Source organism: Lithobates pipiens, unplaced genomic scaffold, assembly GCF_037356315.1.
Source record: "Lithobates pipiens isolate NorthernLeopardFrog02 unplaced genomic scaffold, aLitPip1_a1.2 Scaffold_3, whole genome shotgun sequence".
Classification (NCBI taxonomy): Eukaryota; Metazoa; Chordata; class Amphibia; order Anura; family Ranidae; genus Lithobates; species Lithobates pipiens.
The window spans coordinates 147,905,697-147,917,941 of NW_027507790.1; the positions used below are offsets into that span (position 1 = coordinate 147,905,697).

The 12,245-nt window shown below is 45.0% G+C and overlaps 2 protein-coding genes across 2 annotated transcripts in view; both read right to left on the reverse strand.

Annotated features, from left to right (window-relative positions):
* ARSK (arylsulfatase family member K) overlaps positions 1-2,270 on the reverse strand; it is a 145,465-nt gene extending 143,195 nt beyond the window's left edge. The window contains exon 1 of the mRNA XM_077462371.1: positions 2,007-2,270. Within this exon, the coding sequence (XP_077318497.1) occupies positions 2,007-2,141 (135 nt within the window). The 5' untranslated portion in view covers positions 2,142-2,270. The remainder of the gene's footprint in view (positions 1-2,006) is intronic.
* Positions 1-12,245, reverse strand: part of RFESD (Rieske Fe-S domain containing) — a 278,054-nt gene that overhangs the window by 249,099 nt on the left and 16,710 nt on the right. The window lies entirely within an intron of this gene.

The window sequence follows — 12,245 nt, forward strand, 5'->3', positions numbered from 1 at the left end:
AGACATAGGACACCTGGTTACCTTACCATCTTTGTATTGTTTATGTTTCCAGGACCATGGGGCCAGAGGATTATTATATACGCCACCGGTGGATCCTTCTTGATATACATTGAACGTTTTAATGTACATTACCAATTACTATTACATGTTTTTGGGAGGCTGCGACCTCCACTGTTAAGCTACCGCTGTATATTTGATAGGCTCTTGTCCCATTTTTGAAAAATCAATAAAAATCTATTTGAAAAAAAAAAAAAAAGAAAGAAAGAAGTTTGTGAGAACTCTGTGTGAATATGAACAGCAAAACAACTTCATTATTCTAACATTATAAAGAACAAAAGAAAGCACTGCATCAAAAGATCACAGAATTTGCTGCGTGAGGAATGTGCTAGTTCCATTACGGATGCTAGTTTTACCACTCCGATCTCTTCCGTCTCGTACTTGCTTCAGAGTATGCATTGTTTTTGGTCCCTCGGAACAGCATACAGATAAGTGGTTTTCCTGATAGGAATTGGTTCCGTTGGGAATATTTAGAACATGTCCTATTTCTAGGTCCGTCAGAATTTTCAATGTAAAAAGTCCGATGGGTCATACCCACGATCAGAATATACGATGAAAAGCTCCCGTCTGACTTTTTCTGATGGACATTCCGCTCATGTGTACGTGGCATAACAGGTTTTCTTTTAAGATTGCCCTGTATTGGGCTCCATTCATCTTCCCATCAACTCTGACCAGCTTCCCTGTCCCTGCTGAAGAAAAGCATCCTCGCAACATGATGCTGCCACCACCATGTTTCACGGATGGGATGGTGTGTTCAGGGTGATATGCACTGTTAGTTTTTTACCACACATAGCGTTTTTCTTTTAGACCAAAAAGTTCAATTTTGGTCTCATCTGACCAGAGCACCTTCTCCCATGTTTGCTGTGTCCCCTACATGGCTTCTCGCAAACTGCAAATGGGACTTCTTATGGCTTTCTTTCAACAATGGCTATCTTCTTGCCACTCTTCCATAAAGGCCAGATTTGTGGAGTGCACGACTAATAGTTGTCCTGTGGACAGATTCTCCCACCTGAGCTGTGGATCTCTGTAGCTCCTCCACAGCTACCATGGGTTACTTGGCTGCTTCTCTGATTAATGCTCTCCTTGCCTGGCCTGTCAGTTTAGGTGGACGGTCATGTCTTGGTAGGTTTGTAGTTGTGCCATACTCTTTCCATTTTCAGATAATGGATTGAACAGTGCTCCATGAGATGTTCAATGCTTGGGATATTTTTTTTTATAACCTAACCCTGCTTTAAACTTCTCAACAACTTTATCCCTGGCCTGTCTGGTGTGTTCATTGGCCTTCATAATGTTGTTTGTTCACCAAGGTTTTCTAACAAACATCTGAGGGCTTCACAGAACAGCTGTATTTATACTGAGATTAAATTAAACACAGGTGGACTCTATTTACTAATTAGGTGACTTCTGAAGGCAAATGGTTCCACTAGACTTTAGTTAGGAGTTTCACAGTAAAGGGGGCTGAATACAAATGCACGCCACACTTTTCAGATTTTAAAAATTTTGAAAACCATTTATCATTTTCCTTCCACTTCACAGTTATGTGCCACTTTGTGTTGATCTATCGCATAAAATCACAATAAAATACATTTATGTTTTTGGTTGTAACGTGACAAAATGTGGAAAATTTCAAGGGGTATGAATACTTTTTCAAGGCACTGTATGTAGTCGGACCACGAAGAACAAACATAGCCACCCTCTAACAGGAACGTGGAGCAAAGCAGCTAAAAAATACATCCTTATATATGTTTTATAAACAATAAATTTCATGCAGATTGCACAACCAGATAGAAACGGTTGACCAGCTCTACACATCATGTTGTCATTTCTGCCTCTCTTATGGAGTTTATAAACAACTCTTATGACATAAGTAGTAATTTAGTATTACCCTTCCTTTAAGAAACAAAGCAGAGTAGAAACATAACATATCATAAACAGAAATGGATACTTACAAAAGAATCACTCATCACCATAACCACATTATATCTAACTTTGCTCTGGAGGGGGGGCAATGGATTCATGAGCCCTGCTGGCAAAACAGACAGAATGGCAACCAGAATAGAAGATCTAAAGACCATCATAGCCATCTCAAGTCACAGGAAAGGGCAGCCTGGGTCTCTGGAAATAAATCGCAGAAAGTTTTCACCCAGCTCTGACGGATGTTTAAGCTGCACTATACTTGTAATTAAGAGAACGTTGTTTTTGCAAGTTCCCACTTCCTGGCCAAAGAGCTGATGCGTCAGCTTTTCCGTACCGTGTTCTCACAAACAGCTGTACGGAAGTATACCTACTGGATTTTCTCTGCTAGCGTTCTTTAACAAGAAATGAAGAACTAGCTGTTTTTTTTAGGGGCTTTTTCTTAACATTTCCACATGCTCTGAGGCTACATACACATTTATTCAGCCATGAATTCACTGAAAGCATTGTAACTACAGTGAAAGATACATCTGTTCTGTTACAATGAAAGTGTGCGATGTATGCGATCCCATGTGCAGGGTACACTAAAAATAGGCATGGAAGCATCTGTGGTGCTTTTCCAACAGCAACAATGTGTGCACATCATGCAATCCCGATACAAAGGATACAGATGTGTCTTCCAGCTAGGTTGTGTTCAATGTGTGACAGAGTCTTATATAAGTTAATTGAGAACAATTTTATTTAATATAACTGGAATTTGCAGGTAATTAACTAAACTGGCCTGAGGGCCTGTGCCAACAGGTATTTAACAACTGTCAATAGCATCAGTTTGTGACACTTCTGAGGTTTTGAATTCATTGACAGGTGCAGTTGACCTCCTTCTGACCTGCTTAAAGTGTGCTTAGCGTCTGCATAGACCCATCAACACAGGCCCTAAGGTAGCTGTATATCTAAGATGGTTTTTGGTCTGCCATGATTAAAGAAATGAAAATACGTGATCACTTAGATTTCCTTCAGCCACAGTTACATAGTTGCATAGTTGATGAGGACAAATAAGATAACATCTGTCCAGCCAGTTCAACCTGTATGGATGTGGGTGTATGAGTGTGTATGTATTTACTGTATGTCTTAATCCCTGTATGCTGTGTTCGCTAAAATGCCCATCTGAGAGATTTTGAAAATTATGAACACTTCTCACTGACATCACTAGTTGTGGAAGAGAGTTGCACATCCTTACCGCTATAATAGTAAAGAACCCCCTATTGAATCATTTTTTCCCTATGCTGGAATCCCCATTCAAATATGTGTAAACTGCAAGTGTCTCGCCCCCAGAGAAAATAGGTTTAATGTCCCTCAATGTTCCTCATAACTGAGGTCAGCAAGTCCGCTTATCAGCTCTGTTGCCCTTCTCTGGACTCCCTCTAGTTCCAGCACATCCTTCCTGAGGACCAGAGACCAGAGCTGGATGGCATATTAAAGAGGAGGTCCACCTAAAAAAAAATATATATATATATATATATATATTAAAAGCCAGCAGCTACAAATACTGCAGCTGCTGACTTTTAATAAATGGACACTTACTTGTCCCAGGGTCTAGCAATGTCGGCAGCCAAAGCCGATCAATCACTTGGCTCTCAGCAGCTGCCGCCACCATCTTCGGTGAGGGAATCAGGAAGTGAAGCGCTGCGGCTTCACTTCCCGGTTCCCTACTGCACATGTGTGAGTCACTCTTCGCATCCTAACTAGTCTCTGCTATCTCCTGGGACCCGTGTGTGTTCCAGCAGACAGTGCAGGGGAACGGGAAGAGGCGTAGACTCCCGTGGGAGTCTATGCCCCGGAAGTGGGTGCAAATACCTGTCTTAGACAGGTATCTGCACCCCCCTCCCCCCTGAAATGTGACAATTTTTGTGTGAATCTCCACTTTAAAGATGTATCAGAGCCAGAGTTTTGGAAAGTGAATTATAGGGGGGTGGGCGTGAGAGGAGGCGTCGCCCGTGCGCCCCCTTAATGGACGGGCTGCACCTGTTTGGGCCCTTTTTTGAATACCACATTTGCTTTTTGCCAGTCAGCTGGTACCATTCTGTTCAATAAACTGTGCCTATAAATTATGAATAATGGTCTAGCCATAACCTGGCTAAATTCTTTGAGGAAGCTCGGGTGTAAGCTATCTGGTCCTGGTGACTTATTCACATTAACTTTTTGCAGTCTTTTATGAACACTGACTTCCATTAGCCATACGAGAACATTTCGTCCTGTGTTCTTTAACAATACCGTTATGTCTCCTTATGCTTTAACCCTGCTAGCAACATAAATCAGGTTTCTGCATGCTGATTTATCAACAAAGCCACAGAACAATCATTGTGAGGAAGTAATGTATTTTTCACACATGGATAAACAAATCATAACAAGGTCGGTGTTTCACAAAAAATCGAACAGTGACAGTGTGCTGTGCACCGCTCGCCCCCAAACCTTTAAAAACATCTTATGTTGAGCCCTGCTTCTGTGAGTAACTGCTGTCTTTTCACAAATCCTAATAATTTTCTTTTGTTATATTCTGAAGTGCCTTAGTTATTGTGCACATCATTTTCCTCTTGTATTGTCATTTACATTTTCCTTTTCTTCTGAATCATATCATGCTGATTACATACAGCAGGTAAAATAAGTATTGAACACAACACCATTTTTCTAGGTAAATATATTTATTTAACCACTTGCTTACTGGGCACTTAAACCCCCCTCAGTCCCAGACCAATTTTCAGCTTTCAGCGCTGATGCACTTTGAGTGACAATTACGCGGTCATACAACACTGTACCCAAATGAAATTTTTATCATTTTTTTCCCACAAATAGAGCTTTCTTTTGGTGGTATTTAGTTACAGCTCGGAGTTTTATTTTTTGCTAAACAAACAAAAAAAGATGCAAAAAAAAAAAAAAAAAAAAATCATGTTTTAATAGTTTGTTATAAAATTTTGCAAACGGGTCATTTTTCTCCTTCATTGAAGTGCGCTGATTAGGCGGCACTGATAGGCTGCATTGGTGGGCACTGATGGGCTGCATTGGTGGGCACTGATGGGCTGCATTGGTGGGCACTGATAGGCTGCACTGGTGGGCACTGATAGGCATAGTTAAGGCGGCACTAAAAGGCACAGATAAGGCGGCACCGATGGGCACAGATAAGGCGGCACTGATGGGCAAAGATGGGCACAGATAAGATGGCACGGATGGGTGGCACGGATAAGTGGCACGGATGGGTGGCACGGATGGGCACTGATAGGTACCACAGATAGATGGGACTGATGGGCACTGATAGGTGGCACTGATAGGTGGCTCTGATAGGTGGCACTGCTGGGCACTGATGGGCGGCACTGCTGGGCACTGATGGGCGGCACTGCTGGGCACTGATGGGCGGCACTGGGGTGCAGCACCTTTGAGGCAGATTTTGGGTGGCACTGTGGGTGGCACTGCTGGGTGGCACTGTGGGCACTGCTGGGTGGCACTGTGGGCACTGCTGGGTGGCACTGTGGGCACTATGGGCACTGCTGGGTGGCACTGACAGGGGGGCACTTACTTTATTTCAGGATGGCACTGCGGGTGGCAGGTGGGCACTGGCAGGGGGCAGGTGTCCGCTTGAATTGCTGGCCGTGATCGGGACTGATGTCCCGAACACGGCCGCCGGCGATCGGCTTTTTTTTTTTCTCCTCGCGCTGTCAGCGCGAGGAGGAATACTAGCCGATTACCGGCTCCGTTTTATCACATGATCAGCTGTCATTGGCTGACAGCTGATCACGTGATAAGGGGTCGGGATCGACCCCTTACACGGATCGGTGATCAGGCGAGTCTCACGGACTCGCCGATCACAGAGCGCGCCGCGCGCGCCCCTCAGGGGGCGCGCAGGCCGCTCGTAACCGGGACGACGTCAATAGACGTAGTCCCGGAAATGTAGGTCCGCGCTAATGCCGTCATTTGGCAATAGCGCGGATCTGAAGTGGTTAAAAGATGCTATTGACATACAATTTTCACCACATGTCGGTAACAACCCATGTAATCTAGACATATGAAGAAACCAAACAAATATGTTCCGAAATGAAGATATGTGTAATAAAATAGAATGACACATGGAAAAAGTATTGAACGCATGAAGAAAGCCAGGTGCAAAAAGGTATGGAAAGCCAAGACATCAGCTGAAATCTATCAGTAATTAGAAAGCAATCCTGCCCCTTGTCAGTACAAATTAATATCAGCTGGTTCAGTCTCAACAGATGGCCTATAAAAAGGTGTCTCATTACCAAGGTGTCAGACAAGAAACATCTCATGATGGGTAAAAGCCAAGGAGCTCTCTCAAGACCTTGGCAACCTCATTGTTGCAAAACATACTGATGGCATTGGTTACAGAAGGATTTCTAAACTTCTGGATGTTCCAGTGACCATAGTCCGTAAGTGGAAAGAACATAATTTCACCATAAACCGGCATCGACCAGGTGCTCCTTGCAAGATTTTTGACAGATGAGTGAAAAGAATTATCAAAAGAGTTGTTCAAGAGTCAAGGACCACTTGTGGAGAGCTTCAGAAAGACCTGGAAATAGCAAGTACAATTGTTTCAAAGAAAACTATAAGTAATGCACTCAACCGCCATGGCCTGTATGCACGCTCACCAAGAAAGACTCCATTGCTGAAGAAAAAGCATGTTGAAGCTTGTTTAATGTTTGCTGCACAACATTTAGACAAGCCTGTGAAATACTGGGAGAATATAGTCTGATCAGACAAGACCAAAATTGAACTCTTTGGATGCCATAATACACACCATGTTTGGAGGTCAAATGGTACTGCACATCACCCCAAAACTCCCCCATAACAACAGTGATGTTTGGAGGTGGGAACATGGTGGGGGCAGGGCTGTTTTTCGCATATTGTACTGGCAAACTTTATATAATGGAAGGAAAGATGAATGGAAAAATGTACCAAGACATTCTTGATAAAAATCTGCTGCCATCTACCAGGATGATGAAGGTGAAACGAGGGCGGACATTTCAGAATGACAATGATCCCAAACACAAAGCCAAGGAAACTCTCAATTGGTTTCAAAGAAAGAAAATAAAGCTACTAGAATGGCCCAGCCAATCACCTAACTTACATCCAATAGAAAACCTATGGAAAGAACTAAAGATCAGAGTTCATAGAAGAGGCTCACGGAACCTTCAAGATTTGAAGACTGTGTGGAAGAATGGGCCAAAATCACACCTGAGCAATGCATGTGACTAGTTTCTCATATAGGAGACATCTTGAAACAGTCATTACCAATAAAAGATTTTGTACAAAGTATTAAATACATTTCAGTTAACGTGTCCAATACTTTTTCCCTGTGTCATTTTATTTTATTGCGCATAACTTCAATTCTGAATGTAGTTGTTTTGGTTTCTCTGTATGTATTGATGACTTGTTGCTGACATGTGGTGAAGATTTCATGTCAATAGCACCTTTAGAGATATATTTACCTAGAAAAATGGTGACATGTTCAATACTTATTTTACCCGCTGTATCTATTCATTCATTTTCAAATCAATATGGGGGGCGGGGGAGAACAAGGATCCCATTAACACTTACTACTACTGTGCATTTGCAAACGCAATCCCATACAACTACAATCTACACAAATACAATAAATTTCATATACAAATGCCATAAAAATTCAATAAAAATCATTACATGTTACAATTGATCTTAAGACTCGTAGGGACCAAATTCTGCATATACATGTATAGTATATATACAATATAAAATATACAGTATATAGTTTCCTATAATATAATCTATTTTTTGGATGCTGTCTTCTACCTTTTTTCCCTTTGTACCTTTTAAGATGTCATTTTAGTTGGGTCACACTGGGTAATCTTACTGAAACTGACCAATACACTGTGAGTAGTCAATCCATTTTAAAATTTAGGACATGTTCCTCCAGTTCTTTGTGCATTGGACATTTGTTTTTTTGCATGTACTTAAGGTTACTGTAATGCCCTGTACACGCGGTCTGACTTTCTGATGGAAAATGTGCAATCGGATCGTGTTGTCAGAAAATCTGATCGTGTGTGGGCTCTATCGGACTTTTTCCGTCAGAATTTACAACACACAAAGTTTGAGAGCTGGATCTAAAATTTTCCGACAACAAAATCCAATCGTTTAAATTCCGAAGGACAAAGTGCCACGCATGCTCAGAATATATTACAAGACGAAAGCTATTGGCTACTGGCCCCTTGTCACCTCGTTCTGAACAATCGGATTTTCCATCAACTTTGTGCGACTGTGTGTATGCTAGACAAGTTTGGGCCAAAATCGGTCAGAAAAAATCCGACGGATTTTGTCGTCGAAAAGTCCGACCGTGTGTACAGGGCATTACAGTTCAAAAAATAAATTTAATTATTCTCAATACAGGTCTAAAATTCCTTCACAATATATTACTGCCCTGTATTAGACAATTTAGGAACCTTTTCTGCTTATGATGAATTTGATTTGGCTTGAGCTGATGACTTCATACATGGCAAAAGCCATCTGCGTCCCAGCATCTAGCTGAGGAGTCGTCAATAGAAGCCATTTTTGCTGTACGACTGTACATATGTAAATGTGATCAAACAAACAATATATGTGTACAAAGCCAATAGAAAACTGCAATGGCATGTGAATGAGGCCTAAGGGTAACTTGGAGGAAGCCTTTTGGGTATTAAATCAGGATTCTTCCAGCCCCCATGAAGAACTGCTCCAACATGACTGCGCACCAGTGCACAAAGCTAGGTCCAGAAAGACATGGATGAGTGAGTTTGGGGTAGAGGAACTTGACTGGCCTGCACAGAGTCCTGATCTCAAACCAATAGAACACCTTTGGGATGAATTAGAGCAGAGACTGCAAACCAGGCCTTTTAGTCCAATATCAGTGCCTGACCTTACAAATGCGATTCTGGAAGAATGGTCAAACATTCCCATAGACACACTCCTAAACCTTATGGACAGGCTTCCCAGAAGAGTTGAAGATGGTATAGCTGCAAAGGGTAGGCCAACTCTAAATTGAACTCAACAGACTAAGACTGGGATGCCATTAAATTTTATGTGTGTGTAAAGGTAGGGGTCCCAATACTTTTGACAATATAGTGTATTTACTAATGCTTGCAGTATTAGGATTAAAAATAGTCAATGTAAATTGAGAGAGTGAAGTTCTACTTTAATTGTATAAACTACTTGCTCCTGATCACCCAGTGCCACTTCCGGTCAAGGTGGGTGCACACTGTAAACATCACATTTCCCATGGCCAGACTACATGTGCGATCATGTTACATAGTTACATAGTAGGTGAGGTTGGAAAAAGACACAAGTCCATCAATAGTGATGGACGAACTTCCGACGGGACGTTTCGCGAACGCGAAACGCGAACGGACACAAACGTTCGCGAAAACGACCGTTCGCCGCGGGCTCCATTGACTTCAATGGGAGGCGAATTTCGCAAACCTTTAGGTCGAATTTGCGGCCACGGGGTAATTATTAGGGGGTAGCACGTAGTCCCACCACCTGGACAATAGCATAATACATGTATGAGGTGAATTTGGGATCGATAACTACAAGCATTTTTTTTTTATTTGGGAAATTGTTCTGACAATTCAGGACTATGGAGCTAATGAAGGCAATGGAGGAGAGGGAAGGTCAGGGACCAGGGTAGGCAAACAAGAGGGTGCAGGAGATACAGAGCACTGACAGCAGCACCGTAATACAGAGCACTGACATCAGCACCGTGACATACAGCGCTGACAGCAGCTCCGTGACATACAGCGCTGACAGCAGCTCCGTGACATACAGCGCTGACAGCAGCTCCGTGACATACAGCGCTGACAGCAGCTCCGTGACATACAGCGCTGACAGCAGCTCCGTGACATACAGCGCTGACAGCAGCACCGTGACATACAGCGCTGACAGCAGCTCCGTGACATACAGCGCTGACAGCAGCTCCGTGACATACAGCGCTGACAGCAGCTCCGTGACATACAGCACTGACAGCAGCTCCGTGACATACAGCGCTGACAGCAGCTCCGTGACATACAGCGCTGACAGCAGCACCGTGACATACAGCGCTGACAGCAGCTCCGTGACATACAGCGCTGACAGCAGCTCCGTGACATACAGCGCTGACAGCAGCTCCGTGACATACAGCGCTGACAGCAGCTCCGTGACATACAGCGCTGACAGCAGCTCCGTGACATACAGCGCTGACAGCAGCACCGTGACATACAGCGCTGACAGCAGCTCCGTGACATACAGCGCTGACAGCAGCTCCGTGACATACAGCGCTGACAGCAGCTCCGTGACATACAGCACTGACAGCAGCTCCGTGACATACAGCGCTGACAGCAGCTCCGTGACATACAGCGCTGACAGCAGCACCGTGACATACAGCGCTGACAGCAGCTCCGTGACATACAGCGCTGACAGCAGCTCCGTGACATACAGCGCTGACAGCAGCTCCGTGACATACAGCGCTGACAGCAGCTCCGTGACATACAGCGCTGACAGCAGCTCCGTGACATACAGCGCTGACAGCAGCTCCGTGACATACAGCGCTGACAGCAGCTCCGTGACATACAGCGCTGACAGCAGCACCGTGACATACAGCGCTGACAGCAGCTCCGTGACATACAGCGCTGACAGCAGCTCCGTGACATACAGCGCTGACAGCAGCTCCGTGACATACAGCGCTGACAGCAGCTCCGTGACATACAGCGCTGACAGCAGCTCCGTGACATACAGCGCTGACAGCAGCTCCGTGACATACAGCGCTGACAGCAGCTCCGTGACATACAGCGCTGACAGCAGCTCCGTGACATACAGCGCTGACAGCAGCTCCGTGACATACAGCGCTGACAGCAGCTCCGTGACATACAGCGCTGACAGCAGCTCCGTGACATACAGCGCTGACAGCAGCTCCGTGACATACAGCGCTGACAGCAGCTCCGTGACATACAGCGCTGACAGCAGCTCCGTGACATACAGCGCTGACAGCAGCACCGTAAGCAGCCCCAGGAGGAAGTCAGCACAGCACAGGGATGGTGTGATCCCCTCATAATAAGAACCCCCAGGAGGAAGTCAGCACAGCACAGGGATGGTGGGAGCCCCTCATAATAAGAACACCCAGGAGGAAGTCAGCACAGCACAGGGATGGTGGGAACCCCTCATAATAAGCAGCCCCAGTAGAAATATGACACCGCTCAACCTCTTCAAAGAGGAGGGTAGGGGCATATAGTACGGTGTGCTTTTTTGGGTCAGGGAAGTGAGCCAAATGAATTAAGAAGGTCTGTGTGCTTGATTCCAAAAATTGTTTATAGACATATACATGGTCTACTGATCACATGTGTTGAATTCCTCCGAGATCCATGCCTCATTCATTTTTAGAAATGTGAGGTAGTTAACACTGTGGTGAGCTAGGCGAGTACGCTTATCGGTCACAATCCCCCCTGCTGCGCTGAACGTCCTTTCGGACAGGACACTGGATGAGGGGCAAGCCAACAGTTCGATTGCAAATTGGGCAAGCTCTGGCCAGAGGTCAAGCCTGCCCACCCAGTAGTCTAGGGGTTCATCACTCCTCAGAGCGTCCACATCGGCCGTTAACCCAATGTAGTCGGACACCTGACGGTCTAGGCGTTCCCTGATGCTGGATCCGGATGACACCTGTCGATGGGTCGGCTGAAAGAATGACCTCATATCCGAAGTCACCAACACATCTTCAAACCGGCCTCTTCTTGCAGGCGCTGTTGGATTGGTACCCGCAAATCCTTCTCTGGGAGTGGGAATTGCTCCTCTGCCAGCGCACGCAAAAGCAGAATGCAGCATTTCTCGAAGCAAGGCCTGGAAGTGCTGCATTCTGACAGCCCTCTGCGACGGCGGTAACATTTCCGCCATTTTGTGTTTGTACCGGGGGTCTAAGTACGTTGCCACCCAGTACTGGTCCTTGACCCTCATGCTTTTTATACGGGGGTCCCTATTAAAACACTGGAGCATGAAGGCCCCCATTTGCACTAAAGTGGAAGCGGTGTGGTGGCCTGGCTCCTGCTCATCATCCAGGATAATGTCGTCCTCTTCATTCTCCTCTCCCCATCCTCGCACAACAGGGATCCCAGAAAGGTTTAAAGCATGCTCTTCTTGCTCCTGCTCATCCGCCCCGGCACCATCCTCCTCTGACTCCTCATCAGACTCCTGTTGTTGACTTGTCTCAGATAGAGTAGCCCCCCCTGGGAATTCATCCA